Source organism: Pteropus alecto, unplaced genomic scaffold, assembly GCF_000325575.1.
Source record: "Pteropus alecto unplaced genomic scaffold, ASM32557v1 scaffold123, whole genome shotgun sequence".
Classification (NCBI taxonomy): Eukaryota; Metazoa; Chordata; class Mammalia; order Chiroptera; family Pteropodidae; genus Pteropus; species Pteropus alecto.
In genome coordinates, this window is record NW_006433950.1 from 824,309 (window position 1) to 840,803 (window position 16,495).

Genomic DNA, 16,495 nt, shown 5'->3' on the forward strand with positions numbered 1-16,495 from the left:
CAAACACGTCAATATAACCTTTGGAACCTGACCCCTGGAAACCTATCTGGGTTTCTGATTGCAGTCTAATGGTTGTACAATTTATATTACTGGACACTGAGGAAACACAATTTAGGGGAACTTATCCTAGATTAAGATTTAGGACAGAGAGTAGTAATGGCCCCGGCCGGGCAGCGGCCATGAGCGGCGGGGCCGGACCCGCACCAGCACAATGGTGTGGCTCGCCGAGGCTCAGGTGATGGGTGGCGTTTTTTAGCGAGAAAGTTCTTTCAAATTAAGGTGTGCACGCTGGTTTTTTTTTGACAACACTACTGCACACTTAATCGACTGCAGCGTAGTGTAAACACAACTGTCACATGCACTGGGCGACCGAACAACGTGCGGCTCGCTTCACTCACGGGTGTGGTCCGGCACAAAACCTGCAAAGCCTCCGAGGTGCGTCCATGAAACACTGTTAACGAGGTCACTTACATTCCTGATTTCACACCAAGTCCCCGAAATCTGCGATGTGGTTTTATAGTCACAGCACATTTCAGTTTACACTGGTCGTATTATATGTGCCAACAGCTACGTGCGGCCGATGGACACCACGCTGGGAAGCGCAGGTGTAGATGCTGGTGACAAATCCATGGAAAAATAGCCAGAGGCTGCAAGGCTTTCTTGCCAACCCCGTTTCTACATCAAGCACTGATGTGTAGTTATCTGAAACAGCCAAGACCTTTGTACAGTTGTTTTTCATTTTGCAAGTCTGGCGAGTTCTCAAAAAAAAATTTTTTTTTTTATAAAAACAAACTGAGGTTATATCCATGAGGCAACCAGAGGAAAAGTTTACTCACAGAAAACTTCCATTTTCCAAGTCAGTCAGACCCCAAACTGCAGGCCTCTGTGACTCATTCTCTGATGCTTTTCGTCTTGCTGAGTCACCACGTCTTTCTGATTCTGCGTCCACAGCCCTCGAACCCGTGTCACTGCTCTGGTCCCAGCCTTGACATGGAGGTGACCTCCAGGTTGGCCTCCGCACCCCAACACCGCGCTGGTTATGTCACTTTGTAGCACAAAACCCTTCACAACTCCCCAATGCCTGTGACGTAAAGTCTAAATCTAGTCTTTAATTCAAAGGCCTTTACATTGGAGCCGTACCCTACCTTTCCCGCCTCATTTCTCTGTGCCCCTTTCTTTCCGCTACTTTTTGTGCCCCCAATAAGCTCTGGTCCATGCCTCTGTTCATTCTGTTGCCTCTGCTTGTAATAAAAACCTCGATGAACATGTCTACCTTCTAGAATCTTCTCACCCGCAAGGATAAACTCAAAGGGCCTCCCTTCCAGGACCACCTGGGCCATCACTGATACTGCCTGCTAGAAGTAACAGATATTTAATTTTCGAAAAAGCACTATTTTCTGTCCCAAATGGCCTTTGTCTCAGTCAAGCTTGTATCTGCCTCATTTGCATACATATCACCTTGCTTAGGTGACTATGAGATCCTTCAGGACAGGGACTGTTTCTCCCGATTTTTTTTCGTATCTTCACAGCAAACACAGCACCTTGTATGATAAATGCTAATAGGGACTGGAGGGCAGGAAGGCTGGCTGGCTCGATCGGCTTCCTAACCCAAGGGACCACCCAGCGTCTCCCAAAGTCCTTTACGACGATAACTGAAGAGTTCAGATATGATAAATCCTGGACGTGGTCACTACGACCATGGCTTGAACTATCTTGCGAAAGCTGGAGGACTCACTCTTCGCGGTTTCAAAACTCACCACGAAGCTTTGGTAACCACACAGGTGGCGGTGGCGTGAGGACAGACACCAAGACCATGGACTAGGACAGAAGTCCTCAGATAAACCCTCACATATGAGGTCGACTGACTTAGGACAAGGTGCCAAGCCCGGTCAGCGGGTAAGGACGGTCATTTCAACAAAAGGTCGTGGGAAAACTGGACATCCACATGCGAAAGAATGAAGCTGGACCCGTCCCTTTCACCATATTAAAAAAATAACTTGAAATGGGTCAAAGACCTAAACGTAAGAGCTGAAACCATAAAACCCTTAGAAGAAAGCGCAGGACAAAAAGCTTCACGACCTTGTCTTTGGCAGTGATTTCTTGAATATGCCACTCAAAGCAAGGCAAAGACATAAAAGTACCTTATGCGTGAACCAGGATTCGACGGATAAATACACCGGGTCCTCAGTGTATTACACCGGGTTTCTCACTGCGAGACAGGAGGGGCCGGGGCGGGCCCGACACAGGTCGAGCCTGTTCACATGGCAACAGAAGCGAGGGACTGACTAAAAACACCGAGAACGGCGCGCTGGAACGGGGGGCGGCTGGGCGGAGGGCCCCGCGGCCGTGGCTGGGACTCGGAGCCACAGAACAGTGGGGGCATCGTGGAATAAAATAATTTACGTGAATACGGCAAGTATAGCAATGGGATAAAATAGACAGCCGCGAGCTCGTGCTGGTACAAATAACCGAACAAACATGCGAGGGACAAAGGACGAGCTCCTCCTCGCAGCAGAATGACAAGAGTGCAGAAGGAAAGATGGCAACGGATGCGGCCTTCGGACAAACGCCCCGGCGACAACCTTCACAGGCGGGAGCCACTGACGGAGGTGAAAACTAGCGAGCAGAAGGACATCTGCACGGTCTCGAGGGGACCCGTTAATCAGAAAGGAACAAAGGAGTGACTTCAGGGTGGAGACCCCTGGTGACAGCACAGCGCTCGAAGGCAGGGCCCGGCAGGTCCCCGCGTGCCCTCCCTCCTGAGCGGGGCACCCAGAGGCTCCGGCCGAGGTTCTGTGTGTTCCAGACAGAAATGCACAGCCCCTGTTCAGTCCGTGAGGACGCGCCGGACCAGCCTAAACCGATGCACGTTCTACCAAATAACCGGCCGGCTCTCCCTGAGGCCCTGCCACACGGAAGTGTCGCGGGTGGAGGAGACGTGACAAGCAGATGCAGCGTGTGGCCCCAGGTCGGACAGGGACGCTCCTGGGAAAACCAGTGACGTGTGAACGAGGTCTCTTGGTCGGTTAACGATATCACATCTGTACGGTTTTTACAACTTTCCAGAAGCTTAAATTATTTAAAAATAAAAAGTCAAAACAAACAAACAAACCGCCCCCCCCCCAAAAAAAAACGATCTAAATCTTTGGCGATCATGGTTTAGTGGACTCGTAACTATTCATTGAGCTCAATTCCTACGAGTGATGATTATTTTTAAGTTTGAAACCTTGAGAAGGCTCCGCTTCCTGTGGTCCCCGTCCTCGGCACACACCTTGGTAACAAGGCAGTGCCGTGATTTATGCATTAACGTGGTTTTTTGTCACCCAGGACAGCCGGTTCCTCGAGAAGAGGGACTAAGACTCAGTTACTGTACACCCTGGGACCTGCAGTCTTGTCAAAAGCAAACGCGCCACGATCGCATCCTGCGGGAACGTCACGCGTGTGACCCGGGCGCCGCGGGAAGGGCAGGGTAGGGTGTGCTTACGCTCCACGAAGGACGTGAAGAGCATCCTGAACCTGCTCAGCCGGCTGCCTTCATCGGCCCACATCCGGATGACCCCCACCCCGGTTTTCAGCGTCACGTCATTGGCCACCGTGCTGCAAAACTTGGCCTTCAGGTTCTCAATGGAACTGCTTCCGTCGTACACGGCGACAAAGTTCCTCTTGCATTCGTTGGAGTGCTCCATTTGGTAATCCAGGAACCTCAGATAGATCTGCAACATCGAAACCAAGACAAACACGGGTTTAAAGAGACACAGTGATTTGCAATTTCCAGTTCTATTATCCAGCAACACGGGAGACCGAATTGAGCTATGACAGCTTACGGGAAAACAGCAGACAGAAGACCGGTGCCTACGCAGTAAAAAAAACTAGGACTAATAGTCTGTTTCTTTGGTTGTCCCCATTATGGCACCGAGCACGAAGGAGCCTGAAGTTTGCGTTTTGTCTCTAAACAGAAGAAACTTCGTGCTCTGTGAGGCGTAACCATCGTATGTATTTTCCTTATTATAATAGCAGTCTCACGGTCCTGACGCATTGGGCAAATAAAACGGTCACTCACAATTTTATTACTCTCAGAGTCATCGTGATTAACTGGCGAGTTCCTTTTCAATTTTTCTTCGCGTTTTCAAGCCGAAGTTTACCTGTAAGGTGCGCGTGCCTGCTGTTGCGGTGGCACGTCCAGCTGTCTTCATCTTGCACGTGGCTCTTCGTCCCCACGATGTCCTGTCGCTGGTTTACCCACGGTCTCCCCCCGACATACCTGCGCGGTTTTAAGCTCTTCCCCCATCAACCACTTTAGCCTTCCCGACATCGCCCCGCGGGCCCCCGAGGCCCGTGTGTTTTCGGTCTCATCTTCTCGGTGCTTCAGACCGAAGCTTCCACGGCGTCTTCCTCACGCCGACGGTGGCTCTTCCTCTGCATCTCTGCTCCCCCACTGGGCCCACACGGTGAATATTTTGCTCAAATCTGCAGACATTATGTTTTCCATTTTTAGTTCCAGAGTTCTTACTTGCTTCTTTTTTATAGTTTCTATTTCTCCGCCAAGGCCTCTGTTTCCAGCCATTTCAGGACTATCCACCTCTTCCTCGCGGAGCCTGGATGAGCTGCTACTTTAAAAAATCTGATCATTCCTCCAGCTGGGCCCTGCCATGGCTGGGATCCATTGATTATTATTATTTTTTCCCTTTCGGAATTAATCGTATTTCCTCGGTTCGTTCTATATAATGTATTATATCCTGGACATTCTGAACCTAACATTGTGAGACTCCGGGTCCTGTCGCAAACCCTGGTGAGCGGCACTTTTCATTGGCGTGTTCCGTCTCGGCCGGCGGCCCGCCCAGGTAGGTGCGGACAGCGTGACACTCGTGCGGGCAGTGGGGGCGATGCCAGCGCCGGGTGGGCTTGCACAGGGCGTCCCCACTCAGGGAGGCAGGCGGCAGTTTCTCCTGTCGTTTGGGTGTCGGTGCCTTCGCTGTGTTTCCTGTGCACGCAGCTCGGGACTTAGCCCCGTCCCGGGCTCCCCCTTCTCCATGGCTTCCCTCCGGTCTCCTGGGTGACATGGATTCCTCTTCCCGGCCCCTCTGGTGCCCAGAAAGTTCAACTTCACTCAAAGCTCTGGCCTCCTAATCTGCTTGGAGTTCGGAGAGACTGAGAGACGGAGAAAAAATAATGGGGGTCCTCGAAAAACTCCAGCCATCTACATCGCCTCTCCCCCGTTCCACTACTGAAAAACTGGGGTTTCTCCTGGGGTCTCAGTGCTGACTGCTACACTGAATCTGTGACCGCGGCTGACGCTGGCTGAGCTGGTGGACGGGGGAAGCAAGTCCGGGGACCCCCCCCTCGCTGTTTGGAGGGGTCCTTTTGTTAGCGCTCTGCTTTCTGTGAGCTCCTGCTACCTGATCCTGATATGAGCTCCAGAAATCAGCCCAGGAGACAAAGAAGGAAAAAACCAAATTTCAGGTTTTGACTTCCTTTTCAGAATTCTCTCATACTGCTTTTTTGTAGTCTATTCAGAATTTTCAGTTGTCGTAAACTAAGAGAAATAAGCCGTCGTGGGCTTCCTCCGACTTGGCTGATTTTGGAGGCTGAGCTTATTTCAATATAGTAAAATCGATGAATTTCACTTTTGTGGTGGACACTTTGCGTCGTCTGTGTTTGATTTGAATAAAACTGGTTCCTAACCAAAAGTCATAGGACTGTACTGTATTTTCTTATACGGGTTTTAGTTTTAACCTTTGAGAATTGAGCGCGCGTCAAGCGTAAGGCAGGGTCTAATGTCACTAGCCAACCGTCGTGCCGATGATCAGGCATCTCCTTCCCACCCGCAACGCGCTACGTCGGTGAGATGCCGAGCTCCCGCTCGTGTGCACATACGTTATTCGGTTTTACTAGTTTGTATATCCGAGTGACACCTGCCTACAGTAGTCCAACCACCACGCTTTTCGCTTGGAGAGTAAGTATCCTCGCTTTGTTTTTATTCAAAATGGTCAGGTTCTCCCGGATCCTTCATCGTCCATGTGAATTTTGGAATGAGCTTGCTGAGCTCCCCAGAAAAAGTTCCGGACCAGTGCCCACGAAGCGAGGACTGAGATAAAGCGAGTATTACAAATGTTTTGGTTTCCCAGTGCCCGCACAAGTTCTGTTTATACTATACTGTCGTCTATCAAGTGTGCGAGAGAATTATGTCTATATACACAATGTACACACCTTAATTAAAAAGTGCTTTATTGCTAAAAAATGCTAACCATCTGAGCCTTCAGCGGGTCGTAATTTTTTGCAGGTGGAGGTTCTGCCTGGATGTTGTTACTAGTTTAGCCGCATCCCACACATTTCGAGATGTAGTACTTTGTTTTATCGAGTTTTAAACATGTTCGATTTCCAACCGATTTCTTCTCTGACCTATCAATCACTAAGTGGTGTATTATTAACTTTCCAAACATACGGTGTTTCAAAGTTACCTGTGGTTGCTGGTTCCTGATTGAACTGCATTCTGTCAGAGGATGCTCTGCCTAAGAACATGTTCAAGAATTGACCAAACACCTGTGCTAGCGGAGTATTTTTTCTCGCCTCGCATAACAATCGTCTCCATTTGAGGCTCTGTGTGGGGGATTCCGCAAAGGTGACGTGAACCCCAGACCTTTCTGCGTCTGTGTCGCGTGGCTGAGACACCACGCTTCTGCCACGTCCACCGGTCCCCGTGTCTCCATGTCTGATGGCATCTGTGCCGTCGATTTCAGTGTTCAGTTTACTGCTCTGGTTTACAGTTCTCTGTCTTCATTTCGATTCTGCAAGAATGACCTCCTTTTTATCGAATCCGTCACATTACTGTAACTGTTAACTGGGTGTTCGTAATTTTTTAAAGGTCTGTTTCCCTCGCTTTTCCTCTTTTCTCTTCTTACATATATGCACATGGAATATAATTTTAACTCTGTTGAAAGTACGAATTCAAAGCAAAGAGCAGAAGTAGTGAGCACCCAGTCTCAATCTGTCAGTTATTTAAAACATCCTTCCCCGCAGTACTGTCGGCCGAAAGCTCGACGAGCAGAGAGGACAGATGACGCGGCCAGCACAGAACTGAGACTCAACGTGCTGGCGCCGGGGTTTTGACACTGCTGTGACCGAGATGTTTTGACAAGATTCTTTAACTTCTTGTGACCCATTTTTCCTCATCATAAAAATGTTTTTATAAATTTGCAGTCATACCAATCAATACCTGCACTCTTCGATTAGGAACATGCAGATTTTAAGAATCTTAAGATTCTTAAAATAAGAGTCGGGATAAAATGTACACTGTAGCCTATTTAGCCATCACAGTGTTGAGATCCTGGGAGGTGACTAACGTGAATGCAATAAGAGAAATTTAAAAAGTTGTAACAGCGGCTTATGTAATCAGTAAGTAGGAGCATAAATCAAAATGACATATTTTACAAATCACATCTCATGTTCTTCTCTGAAGGGACTCGACACGGAGTTATTTATACCTTAGCTTTCGGAGTAGCTTTGATTGTCCATATGCAATCGACGGCTTGGCCAGGCTTCGTCTTTTCTTCTTGTTCTACCTGACTAGAGCGTACTATCCCATCGGCTCCCGAGAGCTCAAACTGGCAATCTAGAAAGAATGGATGAAATACGTTCAAAGGAAAAGAAGACCGATCAAAAACGCCACGAGGAAGACAGGTAATATACTAAACCTGGGATGGGATTTAAAATACCTCCTAGGTACGTAAAGTCTGGATCTGCAACAGAAAAAAGAAGAAAGTCATTGGCATTCTGCGATATCTTGAGTCCCTTTGCGACTTAACATCTTATGTCTGATGCTACGTTTAATAACGATGCACAAGAACACTTCCACGGGCGTGGACTATAGACCACCGGTTACTGACAAGCATACGCAGGTGCTCACTTACAGGATCAAAGTTTTTAAAATGATAGTGTTTACGCTTTTGATCCCAGCATGCATTAATAACTTATTTATGCTACCTGAAAACTCAGGATCCTGTCAAAGCAGTAGCTAGTCCACTGACGGACGGATAGGATAGCAAAATGTGATATACACAACACAAAGGAGTCTTACTCAGCCTTAAAAAGGAATGGAATTCTAACATACGCTACAGCATGGATGAACCTGAAACACGCTGAGTGTTTCAAACAAGCCAGACACTAAAGGACAAATACTGTAGGATCCCACTCATGTGAAATAACTAGAACAGTCAAATTCAGAGACAGTGAGGACCAGGCTGGACGGGCGGGAACAAGGAGCTAGCGCTTAACGGACAGTGTCCGGTTGGGACGGCCAAGACATTCTGGAGGTGGAAGGTGGCGATGGTCGCACCACACCGTGAACGTACTTAATGCCACTTAAAAAGGGTTGAAATGATGTATTTTATGTCGTATAAAATTTACCCCACACACGCAAAAAACAGTAGCAGCTAGTGAGGGTTTTTTCACAAGGGCAGGGGAAGACGAGGTGATACACAGACTCTTCTGCCCTGTGAAGTAGTTCACAGAAGACTGAGAACCAAAAGTTTTTATCAAAATAAGCGATTTAAATAAATTGGGGGTTGTTTGATTTTTATGAACTAAATGAATTAATGGAAGTAAAAGGTACTTTCCTGTCAAAAAGATACGTTACAAAATCTTATACATGAATCGGATCTTTGCAAATGAGTTTAGATTACCTGAAAGAAAAAACAGATATTAAAAAACAATGCTCTTAATTATTTGAATAATGTTTTTAAATATTAAAAAACAAAATCAGGCAACTTTCTATGGAAAGGTTCTTATTCTGAACAGAGTAAGAATTAGCTCTATTAGCTGTATCATGAAAGCAACTTGATATGGCTTATAGTTAAACTATAGACAAATTATAGTAAAATGCTTAGGATTCCTAGACTGTATTACCCTACATTTGCATTTTATAGAACTTCAGTTGTTAATATACATCACATTTAATATTATGCCAATGAAAGTCATGTCAGGAGGATTACATAATATTCCATTTCATAAATGAGGTAACTGAATCAGAGAGATTGTATTTTCTTAGATGATATAACAGCAAAGCCGGGGCTGGATTTTAATTCTCTAGACAGTTTTTCTTACTCTATCGTGCTGTCCTTATAATGTAGGTGAGAATTCCCCAATTTTAGCACTAAAAGAAATGTCAAAATAAACAGGCAATGCATAATTAGCTAAATTACGGCTGTGTTTAGTTATTTAAAATCATATTTATAAATTGTTTAGGAACTGGTAAATCTGGAAGAAACCTATTAACGATGATGAGAAATTAGTATTTTTTTCAATGAAATTCTCTAAGCTCCTAGTGATACTGGTTGAGGCGGAGGCTCTTAATGGATTGCTACTTCCTGTAAGTAACGGAGAATTCTGGAAGTTTTAATGCAGCAATGGCAGTGTCCTAGAGTTTCTGCCTACATATGAAGAAATTCTGACTCATCTGTCAGAGAGCTCCTGTGACTTGTACTCCAATGCCGTTTAAGGTTTAAACTTCTCCGCAAAAGATCTCAAAAGTAATTAATTGCTCCCCTAGCTGGGTTTAGTTCACTAAGTTAAAGAATCGTCTCTGAGATGTTTTCTAAATTAAGCTAAAAATCACCCCTCTACTTTTTTCAATATGTAATTTAATAAGCATGACAAAATATCTGGAGTTGAAAACCATTTTAACAAGAATTGAGCACCCAATTATATACAACAACTGCATTAAAATAGGTTTTAGTCTTATTAAAGATTCTGAGACGTTTTAGACTAGCAATTTGTTTTCCTTTTGGCAATTTGGTATATATAGGTCCTATCTGGACTTTCCAATTAAGGTTTTTTGAGACACCTGTTTGTAATTTTTTAAAATTTATTTTTATTGTAGTAAAATATATATAACGTAACATTTACCCTTTTACACATTTCTCAGTGTACAATTCAGTGGCATTAAGTACATTTCACGATGCTGTGCAACCATCACCATCCATTCACACAAAAATGACAAATAAATTTCACTATGATCCATCGGTTGTGCTCCTTGATTATTTACCCAAATGAGTTAAAAACTTCTCCACACAAAAATGTGCATGTGGATGCTTATAGCAGGTTTATTCGTAATGGCTAAAACTCGGAAGCAGCCAAGATACTCTTCAATAGAATGGATCAACAGACTGAGGGACACCAAGACAATGGAATGTTATTTAGTGTTAAAAAGAAATGAGTTCTGAGCCACGAAAAAACATGGAAGAACCTTAAATGCATATTAGCGAGTGAAAGAAGCCGGGCTGAAAAGGCTACGTACTGTATGATTCCAACTCTACGATATTCTGGAAAAGGCAGAACTATGGAGACAGTGAAAAGATCAGCGGCTGCCAGGGGTCGGGGCAGGAGGGGTGAACGGGTGAGCACAGACGGTTTTTAGGGCACTAGAAATACTGTGTGATGATGTCATGATGGATACATGTCGTTATACGTTTGTCCAAACCCATGGAAACGTACGATGCCAAGAGTGAACCCTGACGTACACTGCGGACTCTGGGAGATCGTGATGTGTCGACAGATTCATCGACAGGAGCTAATGGACCACCTGGGGAGGGGAGGGGGCGTTGATTTGGAGGCGGCCGTGTGTGGTGCGGGTTAAGGGGTACATGGGATCTGTACTTTCTGCTCGGTTTTGCTGTGAACTTAAAACTATTCTAAAAAATAGTCTATCAGGTAAGTTTCACTTTTTGAAGATGTTATCCTTTTGGCATTGAAAAGATAAATATTGAAGCAACACTTAAAAATTCCCATAATATGTTTAGTGATTGGGGGAAAAAAAAAGGTGACTTTGTTCAGGCAAAAAGCAGGTAATAAAGCAGGTAATGTACCTGTATGTACAAGATGCTCTCAGGTAAAACAAACAAACAAAATACAGAAAAACATCTGAGGGATAAACGCCAAATTCTCCATGACGGTTTTTTATACATAGGGTGGTAAGATTATGGATGTTTTTTCATTTCGATCTGTTTTCATTCTTTTCAATTAACAAATTTCTTGCATGAAAAGATAAATAAAAGCAAAAGGACTGAAAACTAAGTTATACTACGTTGCTTTTTCATCTTGTTAGTTTGTAACTCTTTGAATACAGGAACGATACCTTGTGTGTCTTGTGTTTCCATGTCTTAAAGGGTTAACGTGACTGAATTATCTCTTTTCCAGCCTTCAGATTCTACCATCAGAGCGAGGCCTAACCACTGAATAAGGCAATTGCGTTACCTGGAATAAATGAATATTTTGCTCGAAATCCCAGTCCTTCAAGTTCTTCGTCAGAACTGAACTTAACCCACATGAACCTCCCCGTGGATCTAATTAACGGGGGGCTCTTCACGCCGCAGAAGCGATCTATGAGTGGGGAGAAGCCGAACGGCCCGTCTCGAATTTCCAGGTGGTCGAAGCGACATTCGAATGATGGTTCTATGTAAAAATGTTCGTCGAAGGTCAACTCTACTCTTTGACGCGGAGCAGCTAGAAGGGAAGAGTAAGCAAATGAGGGCGACACCAACGAGACCAGGGCTGACGGTTCGTAATGGGCGCCACCATGAGAGCGCTTTATGTCACGTGCACGAGGAATGTCACAGGTCACACGAATAATAACGACAACGCTGCTCTGCGGACCCAGCGTCACCGTCCCCTCCGCCCAGGCTACTTATCAAATGAGTTCAGTGGACTTAACGGGTTCCCGTTAGGGTGGAGAAGCTAATGCTTGGTTCGTGAGATACGGGGTATCATGGCGAACAGAAAAATAAGACACGAAAGGATCGACCAGAGCAGCTATGGACACGCGTTCTCATGCTGCCCCGCGAGGGACGCCAGTTAGCTTAAGTGTCTTCTCGGAGAAACTTCTCGTACCTCCTGGTGCATCTCGTTGAATTACGTCTCAGGAGATTCAGAATCCCGATAGTATTTCAACCATTACATCTTGTGTTCAATATTCAAAGATATTTATAATTACTGGAGTTTAATTCAAATACACGTTTAATTCTGTTCGAATGGGTTACAACGGGAAACTTTACCGAAGCGTTTAGTTTTAGACTTCATTCGGTAGAAGACAGAAATTGGTCAGATACCTTCCAAAATGTAGATACACTCCTTGTTCGGCGGGTACGAGTCGGGGTAATTAGGCGAAGCGAAATGTCCCCCATTGCTGGTTCGAACCCAGATGCCACACTGGGTCGTAGGAACGTGCTTGATTCCGATGTTTTGTCCATCTGAGGAGAAGACAGCATTTAAAACGTTCGTGACGACAACAGAGAACAGCATCCTCTTTCCCCAGCTCCCCCAAGAACTGCCCGCTCTGCTACACGCGCACACGCTACATGCACACACGCTACACGCACACACGCTCGCACGCACATGCGTGACGAGGCCGCGACCGGGGGATGCCGCCGGAGAGCGGGGACACGAGGCGCCCGGCTCACAGGGGCCAAACCGAGGGGGAGAATCAGGCGTCAGGAAAACCGCGTGAAACTCGGCTGTGACATAAAATGAAAAGGGTCGCAGCAGTTCGTCTCGGCTACGGCACGTCTCTGCCCTAGTTCAAGACGAAAGTCAAGTTAAGAGTCACGGGCCGCACGGGGGCGTCTCCCGGGCGGCTGCAGACGCGACACGCACGTCTGGCTGCGCTCCTCCCCGGAGTCCGCTTCGCCAACAGGAGAGGAGCAGCTTTTATAAAGGACAGAAGCCTCCGAGGACGAAGAGGCAGCTGGCACCACTCGACGGCGACGACCCGCAGTCCCAGGAGGCGGGCTGGGGTCCTGGCAGTGACACTGGCTTTTAGAGAGGTGAGTCTTGCTTCAACCCCGATTTAGAATCGATTTCGGTCCTGATGCCCTCCCGACCCCGCGGATTCTTGTCGCTGCTGCTCCGTCCCTGTATCGGAAACGAGATTCTTCCCTTGGAGAAGAGAAAGCGGGGCACAGCTGAGGGTGCAGACGCCGGCCTGAGAACAGGGAGACTGGGTGACACTGAAGAACCTCACGACGACCCCGCCCCCCGCAACTCCCGGGAGGTCTCCTGGTCAGGTGGGGGGCGGGGGGTGTCTCGTGGCAGGAGACGGAAAGCTTCTCTGGGGAATCTAGTGAGCCCGAAGAAAAAGACCCGACGATGCAGACAAAGGGGTTCGCCTGTGTCGGGCCCCTCGGCAGTGGGGCCACAGCCAGCAGCCCCGCCTCGCGGACGGTGAGTGGTCGGAGTCGAATGTCCCCCTTGTAAACACAAGCGACATCCAAAACAAAACTATCGTTTCATCTCCTCAGGGAAAAAGAGAGTCTATCCACGAAATAAGAACTTGGGTACAAGGACACTTAAAAACCACCCCAAGGAAAAAGGGAAGCTCCTCAAAACAGAAATGAAGGACTGAGTGGAGAGCTGAGAACGGAGGGTTGCAGACCGAGGCCTGAGCACGGGCGGAGTGGCCTGCGGCCTGTCGCACGAGAAGCTGCAGGGCAGTCCCGGGCATTCGTCCACGCCGCCCACTCCGGCCCTCGCACGCCGCAGCGGGGACGAAGAGGACAAGGGACAGGAGAACTTTCCAAGCGGAAACACAAACTTTTCGCATTGAAAAGGCTCAGCAGAAATCCTAACGTGAATCCCAAACACGGATGGAACCAGACTCAGGACGTAACTGTCCCAAATGGAGTGGCGGCTGGGGTGGAGGGTGAGCGAGTGCACGGCGGGCCGAATCCTCACCTCCCGCGGTGGGAAAGCCTCGCGGACACTTGAATGGGAAGTGACTAAGCGGTGACAGGAAGCGAGTCAGTGAGAGCGAAGTGGGGACACAGACACCAAACGGTCAGCTGGGAGCGGGGATCCCCAGGGAGCTGGGAGCGGGGATCCCCAGGGAGCTGGGAGCAGGGATCCCCAGGGAGCTGGGAGCGGGGTCGGGCAGGGCGGGGGCGTGGGTTTCCCCGACTTTTTAGAGTGCCTGGACCTCTGTCACGTGCACGTATAACTCTGAGGAAAATAAAGACGGATCAGGTCGTGTAAGAAATGTGCTCAAGTCGGACATGAAAATCTGGTTCAAAAATCATACTAGCTGATCTTCTGCCACAAACGGACAATCAGGACAGGTCCGGGGGCGTCCGGCAGGGCGGGGGCCTGCGTTTTCCTGACTTTTTAGAGTGCCTGGACCTCTGTCACGTGCACGTATAACTCTGAGGAAAATAAAGACGGATCAGGTCGTGTAAGAAATGTGCTCAAGTCGGACATGAAAATCTGGTTCAAAAATCATACTAGCTGATCTTCTGCCACAAACGGACAATCAGGACAGGTCCGGGGGCGCTGAATGAGATGCTGACGGAAATGTTTCATTTGTCTACACTGGAAAAATGGATTTTTATTTTTGCTTCGTGATAAAGCATAAATCTCATTTAATTTTCGGACAAAATCTGTAGTGTGTGTGTGTGTGTGTGTGCACGTGCGCGTGTGCACGTGTGTGTTAGGAGCCACTAGTGCTGCCAATTTTTAAAATTTATTGAGGCAGCACGCGTGTGTTAGTCAGGAGCTACTAGTGCTGCCAATTTTTAAAATTTATTGAGGCAGGACTTTATGTCGACAATTGACTCGCGTTAACTGCAGCTGAACCCAGTTACATCGAGGCCGACAGGAAGACAGGAAGCCTTAGGTCACTGGAACACGGCAGAGGGACTATGGAAACAGCCCCCTGAAGCTGTAACCCTTTCAGATAAGCCTCCTCCACCCTGCACACGTGGCGTGACTCACCTTGGGTCTTCTGGGCCACGGCGATCCCTTCCACGACCAGCACCGTTACTAACAGCACTAGAGAAATAACAGAAAAGAGACGTTAAAACACTGAATCTATGTTTTACTAAGTTTACTAGAAAAATCAGATGACCGAAAAAAAATGAATCGAACCACTCCGTGTTGCTAACATTCACTCTATAGACTTTTAAGGGTTAAATGTTACATTCAGGTGAACTATTTGACAACCAGGACGACCCAAGAAAACACACAATTGATATCACACTCATTTATATAAGCCCTAGTAGTACGTGGCACTTAAAGCATTTTTTCGATTTAAGATGGACTAAAGGACACCTTTTTTTGCAACACATTTTGCTGACCCCGATCATGCTTACGTGTGCTGTACTCCGTCTCAAAGAGTTGACATGCGAATGGCTAGCCCTGCACTGCATGTGTCAGTAAAAATTCAATTACGTTATCCGACTTTTGTGAGCACTTGTAATAAAGATGGAAGTAAGGGGGCAGCAGTGTCCCAGAAACCGATCCAGGGCGTTCCACGGCTGTGCTAGCTGCGTCCTGTGCTACAGACGCTGCACAGTTAGAAAATGATGCTCCCTCTACACTCACCGCCCCAAAACCCCAAGCTGGACATTTCTAAGACCCAATCAACACACTGAATTGTTTTACATCTTGAAGATTCTCCTAAGCCTCTTATTTTTATGGATGGTGCATTGGTGTCTTCCACTTTCCTGCTGCCCCAAAGCCCCGAACTGGCCCTGAGTGGACCAGAGTCCCCAGCGCCCACTGGGTCAGCAAGCGAACGGCGGGAAAAACGCAGAGCGGCGCTGGCCGGGTCCGGGCTGGGCACGCGGTTTGCCGTTTGCCGTGTGCCATCGTGGGGCCTCTGAGCTCAGTTTACTTCGAGTGCAAAACGGGGGTGTGGCAAATAGCACCGACCTCGTGCGGCCGTCGCCGAGATTCAACGCTGTGATGGACAGGGCACTTTTAAAGTGCTAGGCACGCTGCTAAATGACAGACGTGAAGATAAACCACCACCCTCAGGGAATCGGTCTGCTGTCACAGGTGGCCAACGTCCAGCACGAGGTGAAGAGGCACTGAAGGGTCACACACAACGCACAAGGAAGCTGAGACGGGGGCCGCCCACTCCGCCCGCGGCTACGAGGAAGAGAGCAAGGCCAAAGTCAGACAAACAAAGTACCGTCTGCTTGGACCTCGGAGGCCTCGGCCCAGGAGAGGGAGAAAGCAGCAGCTTACACGGAACGCGGGCCTGAGCACTCGCCCGTGGGGTGACGGTCATGCGGGGCGGGGACAGCGGCACATTGCATTAGAAATCGGGGACGTGCGTGAAACCCAGTCTAATGGCATGCTGAGGAGTCTGGACCTTGTAACGGGAAGCCACCGTGGGGGTCTAAACCAGTGACATCACCACGTCCTTGTTTCAGACCAGCCATCCTGACACCTGTCAGGCGCCTACGCTTTTAAGACAAGGTCCCTTAGGAAGAAGTTCGATGAGGTCTTGAAGCGGGAAATGGGAAAAAGGTGGGAAATGGGAAGAAGTTTACGGCAAGGTTCAGACACAGAGTCAACTGTGACCGGTGACTGACAGGGTAGGGGACACGGAGGCGTGGAGGTGGTGGCTTGTCAAGCGGCCGGTAGGCGGCCATGCCATGATTCACTCGGCCTGCGCTGAGCATCTGCCACCCAGTCACCAGGGTGCGCAGACAGCGGCTCACATCCTGTG

General features: G+C 47.9%; 1 protein-coding gene across 2 annotated transcripts in view; it reads right to left on the bottom strand.

The window, feature by feature from the left end:
- NETO2 (neuropilin and tolloid like 2) overlaps positions 1-14,808 on the bottom strand; it is a 23,992-nt gene extending 9,184 nt beyond the window's left edge. The window contains exons 1-6 of one of the 2 annotated variants that reach the window (XM_025044622.1): positions 14,752-14,808; positions 12,099-12,239; positions 11,248-11,496; positions 7,692-7,736; positions 7,482-7,609; positions 3,485-3,713 (exon numbers count right to left, since the gene is read on the bottom strand). In XM_025044622.1, the coding sequence (XP_024900390.1) occupies positions 3,485-3,713; positions 7,482-7,609; positions 7,692-7,736; positions 11,248-11,320 (475 nt within the window). In that variant the 5' untranslated portion in view covers positions 11,321-11,496; positions 12,099-12,239; positions 14,752-14,808. Of the gene's footprint in view, positions 1-3,484; positions 3,714-7,481; positions 7,610-7,691; positions 7,737-11,247; positions 11,497-12,098; positions 12,240-14,751 lie in introns of those variants that run through there. The other variant, XM_025044623.1, reaches the window with a different exon arrangement.
- Between the last annotated feature and the right edge of the window lie 1,687 nt (positions 14,809-16,495).